This window comes from Arachis duranensis, chromosome 4 (assembly GCF_000817695.3).
Source record: "Arachis duranensis cultivar V14167 chromosome 4, aradu.V14167.gnm2.J7QH, whole genome shotgun sequence".
NCBI lineage: Eukaryota > Viridiplantae > Streptophyta > Magnoliopsida > Fabales > Fabaceae > Arachis > Arachis duranensis.
Window position 1 is genome coordinate 94,411,704 of NC_029775.3, and position 9,371 is coordinate 94,421,074.

A 9,371-nucleotide genomic window follows, 5' to 3' on the forward strand; every position below is an offset into this window, starting at 1 on the left:
ATTTTTCCCCCAAAAGCAAAGCAAGAAAAAATCACCAGATTACAACAACAAATGCCAACGTCTCACAGTGTAAACAACAGAGTAGCAAAAAGCATGAAAATCTCCTCAAAACACACAAAGCACAGAGATAAAGCATTATACAAATGATAGAGGAAGATAAAGAAAAGTCTAACCTTTCTCTGAAGACTTGAGAAGAAGTAGTCACAGCAATGACGAAGTGCCCAAAGAGGGAAGGCTAAAGGAATTTCTTTTGAAATGAGTGAGAAGTGCAAGCAAGAAACATGGCAGACAAAAGCAAACAGAGAAGAAAGAGAGAAAAGTATTTATAACATGTCAGGGACACAAATGTAAAAAGACGCGATCATTAAAGAAACGCACCGTTACTAATGTAACTGCCCCTACATGTAAATACCCAAACAGATGCGACGTTTGATTAGACACAACGGTTGAGGAGCCTAGAATCACGTCGGTTTCAAGCCAAAGTCACGTCGGTTCCCGATTTGAACGACCCCGAGTTCAATTAGTAGATTGAAGAGATTGGACTCGAGTAGGGGCACTGTTCCTACCCTGGCCCAACACTATGACCCAAGTCCAAGATAAGCCAAAAAGGTCCAATCCAAAGATTTGACCTTCACCCACCCGACCTCATCTAAAGAGGTCGGGCTCGGCATAGGCTCCTCCCCAAAGAAATCGGACTAATCATGAGTTGGCAGATAACACTTATTCAAATAAGTAACTGCCCCTTAAAATCTCTTTGCCCACTTCCAGAAGCGATATCCCAACCACCCAAAGATAAAGGGGCGGTTATCCACCTTCAGAAGTGGAACTACTCCAACGGTGGTTATTGGATCACCACTATAAATACACTGATACCCCTCATGTATCTCTAAGTTCCAAGACATTCTAAACCTACTTAATCCCTTGCTGACTTAGGCATCGGAGTGTCTTTACAAGTACCACCCCATTCTTTCACATACACAACTTGGATGACAACTCCCAGACGTAAACCAAGTCAAAGACCACCTTCCACTTACGTTTGGGCTTATCTAAATTATATTGGAAATAAAATTTTTGTAATTAAGAAAAATAACGAAATAAAATTTCATAAACATATGTAATTAATATCTAATTAGATATATTAAATATTATATATGTTATTAATTAATATTTTATAACATTAATTTAAAAAAAAAAATTATTAATAATAACCAATTTAATTAAAAAAATTTAAAATAAATTTAAAAAAGATCTTATTCTTTAAAAATTAATTTAACCATTAAAAATTTATTAATAATAACCAATTTAATTCTAAAAATTTAAAAATAAATTTAAAAAAGATGTTATTCTTTAAATCCCCACGGGCCCTCCTCGCGCGACACCGACTCCCAGACCCGGAAATCCCTAAGCCTCCATCTTTTCTGAATGTTCTGTAAACCGGACCGGACCGGACGGTCGGACCGATTTAACCGCAAACCGGCAACATTAATGGTCCGGTCAGTATATAAAACTACTAATCAGAAAACAGGCAAAAAACCATTGAACCGGATGAGAACCGGTCGGTCAGATCGAACCGGAATCCGGCCGGTTTACACAAAAGAGGGTAGCTCCTTCGTTTCTTTCTCCCGTTCTCCCTTTCTTTCTTTCGGTCAGAGAAATCACACAAACGCAACCACAAAACCCTAGCACTGTAAGCCTACACCCCCGCCACAAGGAGTGGCATACTGCCGCCGTCCGTCGCACTCAAAGTTCGCCATCCGTCGCACTCAAAGTTCGCCATCCGTCATCTAGCTTCCCTCGTGCTCCAAGTCTTCAACCCCTGTTCGCTGTCACCGATCGCGGTTGCTTCCTCGAGCTCGGCGTCCGTCGTCTTTGTCTGCTCAGCCGCGCTTCCGTCGCCGTTTGTTTGCCGTTCACGTTCGCGTCACCGTTCGCGTTCGCTCGGCGTTCACCGTTCGCGTTCACTCGCTGTTCACCGTTCGAGTTCGCGTTCGTCTGGAAGCCACGTTGCTCTGCTTCAAACTCTGCGACCAACCCGCGCCTCCACTCAGCCGTCGAAGTGCTCTCTGTTGTCCCCGCCGTGAGTTTCCTAAACCCGCCACCAGACAATACACTCACACAACACCAATACTCTTCTTCAAACTCTGCAACTTCTGATTTCTATTGCAATAAGTAATTATTTGATTTGGTAGTGGTTTGGATTTTTTCATAGATTAAATTAAAGTTACAATAGTTATGTTCTCTTCTCTATCACATTGAAATTAAGCATTGAATTCTCTTATTTAGATTTAATTTTACCGCACTCAACATGTTTGATGAAATGCTTTAACCATATTTCTGGTTGGTTTTATAATTTCTAGCTTTTAGAAACTTACTAAGTTGATTGCATGTGAAATTAGAATAATTGGATCATAGTAATTAGGAAATTTTAGCTGTACAAATAGCATCTTTGCAGAAAATATATTAGCATGATGATTCCACTTGCATTAGTGTTCTTCTGGTAAATTTTTTAACTGTTATTGTGAACTTGTTAATTTGCTAATTGTTCTTGTGTTCTTCTGTTACTTTTAATTTTTTTTTTGTTTTGTTGTGATTTTCTGTTCTTGAATTTGTTAAGTTGATAATTTGGTAAATTGTTGGGCTGCTGTTGTTTTAATTTGTCAAATTGTTAGGTTGCTGCGACTTAATTTGTTGGATTTTCTATTTAGGTCTTGTTCTTGTTTATTTGCTAAATTGTTGTTGTGTATTTATTGTTTATTTGCTGGATATTGGTATCATTGTCTTTGAGATTATTTACTATGCAGGTTTAGTGTCATCACTGTTTTGGAATGTTTTATAATGTACGCATGTTTGTTGCTGTTTTGTAATTGCTGGTTGCAGGTTTAGTGTGATTATTGGTTAATGTTTGTAATGTTTGGTGCTGAATGCTTATTGTTGAGTTCAGATATGGTTGTTTATTTTGACTTAGGTAAAGGGACTTATGGTCATTTTTTCCTGCCTTATACCGATTCAGATGATTATTTTCAGAGGATGAGCACTTATTTATGTATCTTGAGAAACTGTCTTTCTGTGTGTTATGAGCATTTGGTGAAGCCTGTATTGTACCTATTCAAAGCTTAGTTTTACCAAATGGTCTTCAAAACAACTCATCCAAAATGCTACTGCACAAATCCAAGTCTATTGTCTCTAAAAGCCTGTATGCACCTTCATTTGGTGAAGCCTTTCTAGCACTAGTCCACTACCAACTTTGTTATTAAATTTATTTATCTGAGTACTATGTTTATTTTTTAGTTGGATTTATGATAATTCATTTGATATTCTTCCTATTCTTGTCAGATATTTCTTTTAATATTTTGTGTACTGATGAGGAATTGTACTTGCTTGGTATCATGCTTTCATCTGGCAATTTTGCATTTAATATAAAAAAAGGAAAATCCTTAGAGAGTAATTCACCACTCTATTAGAAAAGCTTCATACTACCTTATACCCTCAACTTAATACTTGCATATTTATAATTTATTTATTATTCTATTTTAAAACGGTTTTTCCGGTTGAACCACCGGTTATACCGGTTGGACCAGTAAACCAGTGAACCAGTAACTAAAGCGGTTTGATAACCGGTCCGGTTCTCAGAACCAGTTTTCCCTCTTCTTCAAGCTATGTTGTCGCCGCCGTCCCCACTGCTCCAGCGCCGTCGCAACTCGTCGAATCATCTCAGCCGCGTTGCCTCTATTCCACTTCCGCCGCGCCGCCTCTGTTCTGCCGCGCTCCAACTGTTCTCTGTTCCTGTGTCTTCTAGTTTGAGTTCCTCATCTGTGCTCCCTCTCTGTCGTCTGTTTGAGTTTCGGGCCTCATTTATTCTCCCTCTCCCTCTTCTGTGTTCGAGTTCCAGCCCTAGTGGAAGGTGATTCTTGGGGTTTTTTTCCCCTTCAATCATCACTGTGTTAGATCTCTTTGTTTTTGAGCTTTGGTTTTATTTCTGGTTGGGATTGGTGATCTGAATCTTTTTCTTGGAAGTTGGTTTTTGGTGCTTCCGTTTTCAAGTTGCTTGCTGCTTCAACTTGAGGCGATTGTGAATTTTGTTTTAAGCTGTGATTGAAGGTTTCTTTGTTTGGGGTCTTCACTTTCCCAGTGCTGGTAGTTACCACTATGTGTATGGAAGCTTAGCCTTTGATTCTTTGAGGCTTTGAGCATATATGTATGAAGTTATTGTTTTTAGCAGTGGCCATTCTCATATGTTCACTTTGTTGATGTGTTTTAATTGTTCCTATTGGTGCTGTGTGTTGATGCTGTGTTTTAATCGTTCCTGTTGTTATTGTGATTTTTAGTTCGTGTTCATGCTCATGTTCTTGTTTTATTATATTTTGTTATAACTTGTTAATTATTCCTGGCTTATAATTTGCTATAATTTGTTAACTTGCTGGGTTGCTGTTTATAAACTTATAATTGTTCTTGCCCTTGTTCAATTCATGATGATCTTGTATAATTTGTGTCTGATTGATATTTTTATATATTTTTTAATTATAAATGATAGTATCAATCATGAAGCACTTGTTATAATTTTATTATTTGACTTCTTGAATTTGTACTTGGATGAATTGATAACATTTTGGTTAATATAATATTTTTAATTTGTACTTGTTATAACCCTTATAATAATTTTATTATAAGATTTATATTAAATTATAATTATATTTTATTGTGTTTATATATATATATAATTTTGTTATAAATTAATTATTCCAATGACATTATAGTTGAACCTATTGAATTAATAAATCAGTAACTAAAATAATTCGATTTTCAAAACCTTAAGGGTGGGTGATCTATATAACTAGAAGTCTAGAACACTGCATATCTTTTGTGGCGTTATTTGGTACAAACTACGAATATCACATTTTTGTAACATTTTTTTAATTCTTCCTTCTTGTAATCAAGGTTTTTTTCTTTATTTATTAAAAGTAGCGTTCTCTTTTACCATAAATAATTTAATTAGACTTATTATCTACTTAGTCTACAATAAAATAAACAAATATATTACAATTTAAATATGACAAAAATTAATGCACTCTCATATATTTAATAAATAACAATGTTATAATTGTGTGTATAAAATTATATATTATTATCATAAATTAAAAGTATAAAATATATAATATATAATTATAATTTTATATGCATATATATAATTGAGCCATTTTATAAACTTATGAGCTAATTTATTTAAACTCAAACTTGATTTATTTCAATATAAATTCAAATTCAGGCTCTAAATTAATTTACAAGCTCATGAGTTTAGTTTATAGAATTGGTAACGAATTAAATCAAGCGAACTTTCGGGTTAGTTTGACTTACTTCCATTCTATTACCTTCATTTTGATCCATTCTATTACCTTCATTTTGATAGGTATTGTTCAAAAATATTGTCGGTTACATATACTTTTTCTTTCTTTAATTGTATTTTAAGTTTGTTGTGTTTTATTGGTTTGATTATAATTATATTATAATTCAATTATTATGGTTAAACTGGCCAAATTTCTGAATTCTTGAACCGGTTCTAAACCATTGGTTTGATATTTGGTTCAATTATCGTATTATTCATATCCTTGGTTAAAACTCTTGTCCTGTAGTGTGTTCAACTCTTTAAAGAGGTTTAAGGTTTGGTTTGTGCTACTCACACAGATTTCTTTCATTCAATGGCGTCCATGCTTTCTGCCAAGACCAACAACCTTCGTTACGCTGCTCGCATTCTTCAAAACCATGGCAGACCCACGTCGCTCTCTCCACCATTCTCCCATCATCTTTATCACCGTTCAACTCACCCTCACCTGGTTCACTTCAATTCCCTTTCCGTTGTTTTTTTTATGATTATAGAAAATAAAAATTTATTTTTATTCTTCTGTGCTCCAATTTTTTTTTCCTAAAGTTTGTTTTATTTGGCTTCCAAGTATTGTTGTTCTTATTCCATTTGAAATGGGTCAGTTCCCAATTTTTTATTTGTGTTGCTTTTCTTTTGCGTTTGTAGGTTGGGAACCAAGGTTATGGTAATGGGTACTTGATGTTGTATCAGAGGCTTCTATCGGGAACTAATGCTAGTAATGCTAAAGAAGAAAAGCCAGCACAAGGTACCTCTGAAAAAGGTGATTCTGGTGAAGGAAGAGAGTCTGGGAACGAACGAGATCAGAAAAGTGATGCTGGGAAATCAGTTCGTGGATCGGTGTGTATCTAAAGTTGATTTCAGTGATTTAGATCTCGTTTTGGTTTTTGCCCTCTTACGTATATTCAGTTGATGTAATGTAAGGTTATTGCATTGTTTGATTCATGTTGCTATCTGAACTTGTGAGCTGACATTACATTTGGGTCTTGCAGCCTATTTCTTGGTTGAGTTTTCTTTTGCTGGTTGTCACTGGAGCTGGATTGGTAGTATACTACGACCGGGAAAAGAAACGACATATTGAAGGTAGATTACTATGGTGAGTTGAGCATTTTTGTGGTTGTGCATGTTGATGTGGATGCCATTTGCGAGTTGTGTCTGTGTTAATTGCATATTCCTTTGCATTCAGGGTTGAGCCATTATTTGAGCATGTTATCATATGTGAGGTGGTTAAAGGAGATTTACGCATAAACAATTTCACTATAGACATGATACGTGATAGGATTCAATAGCGTCGTTTGATCCATGTAGTCTAATGCCACCTAGTGGGGTAAGGCGTTTGTTTGTTGTTTGTTATCATATGATTGTTCAAGGGCTCCTTCAGAAGAAAGAAAGCTTGGCATGTTTCTTTGTAAATTCTTTTTATGAAGCCTTAGACCATAGTATTTTCAAAACAAGCTCCAGGGTGAAGTTGGGTGCATTACATATTGTCCCAGACCTTTTCTTTTCTTTTTTTAACTATAGGCAGTGTAAAAAGATCAGATCAACTAGCCTCATTTCTGTTTGCATTTAATCTGATTCTGGAGTGCGGTGAATAATTTTCTTTCCATTTATTGATTTAACTTTTGTTGTTGCAGAAATACGTATTGCTTCTGAGGCAGTTAAGCAGGGACCTTCGGCAGGAAAAGCTGCAATTGGGGGGCCATTTCACCTTATCAACCACGATGGGAAATATGTAACTGAAAAGGACTTCGTGGGCAAATGGACGCTGTTATACTTTGGCTTCACACATTGCCCAGATATCTGCCCTGATGAACTAGTGAAGTTAGCAGCTGCTGTTGATAAAATAAGTATGTGTTTCTTGTTGGTCGGGCTGATTAATGGCAATACTTGTATGTCATGTTATTCTGAAATAAAAAATTTGAAAAATATGCTTTAATCCTAAATTTTTTTCAACGGAGTCATGAGATATGGATTCAATTAGTATCTCAAGTTTACCGGAGTTGCAACAGTTTAATGGAAATAGCGAAAAAAATCAAGTTAGAAGTGCTTACATGAAAGTTTGACTTTTGTCGGACATACCAACAGCCACTTTTTTCCACCACCACAGCAACTATGTTGATACTTGATACAGTGTGCCTTGTTTCTTATGAGATTGAAGGCTAGTTATGTGGCATGAGTTGTCAAGATTAGAAGGCCGCTTCTGAAAGCTTGTTATTATTTTTTAATCTTGATTTTTGACCTTGTCAACAATGAGTTTATAGCTATATATATACATCTGTTTGGTGCCTTGCAGAGGCGAAAGCCGGAATTGAAATTGTACCAGTTTTTATCTCTGTTGATCCTGAGAGGGATACTGTTGAACAAGTGCGGGAATATGTCAAAGGTACCTGCATCAAACTTAAGTTAACCTCGAGTTTTGTTGCTTCTTTTTTACTTTCTATTTTTTTCATAGATAAATATTGTTGCTGAGTTCTAGTTGTAATATCATTGTGGTAATTTGTTTTTCAGAATTCCATCCATCATTGATTGGGTTAACTGGTACCCCAGAAGAAATAAAAAGTGTAGCCCGTGCATATCGTGTTTATTATATGAAGACAGCAGAGGAAGATTCAGATTATCTTGTTGACCACTCCATAGTTATGTATGTAATTTCTTTTACTTCTTTTTATCACCAGAAAACATATCTTATTGCCTATATATCACATCTACTACATGTCTCGGGTTACTCATGCTGTGTTTATATGCTACCTGTTTGTTTGTGAATTCAGAATCTTTACCATGAAAATGAAATTCGGGAATGGCCTAATCTGACATAATTCTGTTCAATGGTGGACAGTGATGATTATGAAATTAAGATCTCTAATACCCAGCATGATGAGTACTATGCACAAATGCACTCACTTGTGCACATATACACCCGTTTATACATCATATTTTGGAACTTGACAACGCATGCTACCTGACAAATGCCAATAGCGTGCACCAAATTGAAATAAATAAAACTTTGAATATTAATGAGTTTCTATTCAAATTTAATATCATGGCCTTTTGACATAATTTAGAGAACATTTTAGCCATTTGTTTAGGATGCATATCTGGAAATTTCATTTTCATGCTATGTATACCATTGGTTCTCTTTCTGATTTTGCTTCTTGTTTACTTGTTATTTGTGCATAATTATATTTTATGTGCAGTTCCATCTGCAAGATTATATGGCTATTATGATATATAATTCCTGTTAAATAATGAATATCTGATAACTTGGTAATTTTGTAGGTACTTGATGGGGCCTAACATGGAATTTGTGAAGTTTTTTGGCAAGAACAATGATGTTGACTCTCTGACTGATGGAATAATCAAAGAGATAAAGCAGTATAAGAAGTAATTATCTCATTCTATTAATACATCCTTTGGGGATAAATTGTTAGAGCTTTTGGCTTTAAGATAGGACATAGAAGATTACACTATCAAATCTGAATATACTTCTAGAGATTTGGTATGTTTTAAGAGCGGCAATTCAATTAGTGTCATTGTTTTAATGATTGATATTAAACTCCAAAAATGAAATCACGGAATATGTGAAATTTTGGGGCCAGTTTTAATAAAACCATGGTTTATACTTTGGATTTTGATTTAATTTGGATTTTGATTCATGTGCTCAATTATTATGTTAGCAAAAGTGTTTTGATCCAAATGCATAACAAATGTAAATAGACATCGAAAATGAATTTGACAAACCATTGAGTGTGGTCTAGTGGATCTTTTATTCTTGTGAATGGATTTGAATGTGAAACCTTTCCTCATGGGCAAGGGCAATTATTTACCCCTTGATTGGAATTTGAAAGTCTAAATGGTGGGATAATTAATCATCGTTGACTTTATGTGAAAAATAAAAAGTTTTACGTGCTTACATTGGATGCAAGACAATTTTGAAACGGTCACTTTGGATTTGATTATTGATGATCTGCATCAATAAAATGTGGTTGATTAGTTGAAC

The 9,371-nt window shown here is 35.1% G+C and overlaps 1 protein-coding gene across 1 annotated transcript; it reads left to right on the forward strand.

The window, feature by feature from the left end:
• Positions 1–1,636: 1,636 nt before the first annotated feature.
• LOC107484983 (protein SCO1 homolog 1, mitochondrial) lies at positions 1,637–9,011 on the forward strand. Its single transcript, XM_016105525.3, has 8 exons — positions 1,637–2,077; positions 5,680–5,828; positions 6,023–6,214; positions 6,367–6,457; positions 7,009–7,221; positions 7,668–7,757; positions 7,883–8,015; positions 8,651–9,011. Exons 2-8 carry the CDS (start codon positions 5,694–5,696, stop codon positions 8,757–8,759), a joined length of 963 nt encoding a protein of 320 aa, XP_015961011.1. The 5' UTR covers positions 1,637–2,077; positions 5,680–5,693; the 3' UTR covers positions 8,760–9,011.
• The last annotated feature ends 360 nt before the right edge of the window (positions 9,012–9,371 follow it).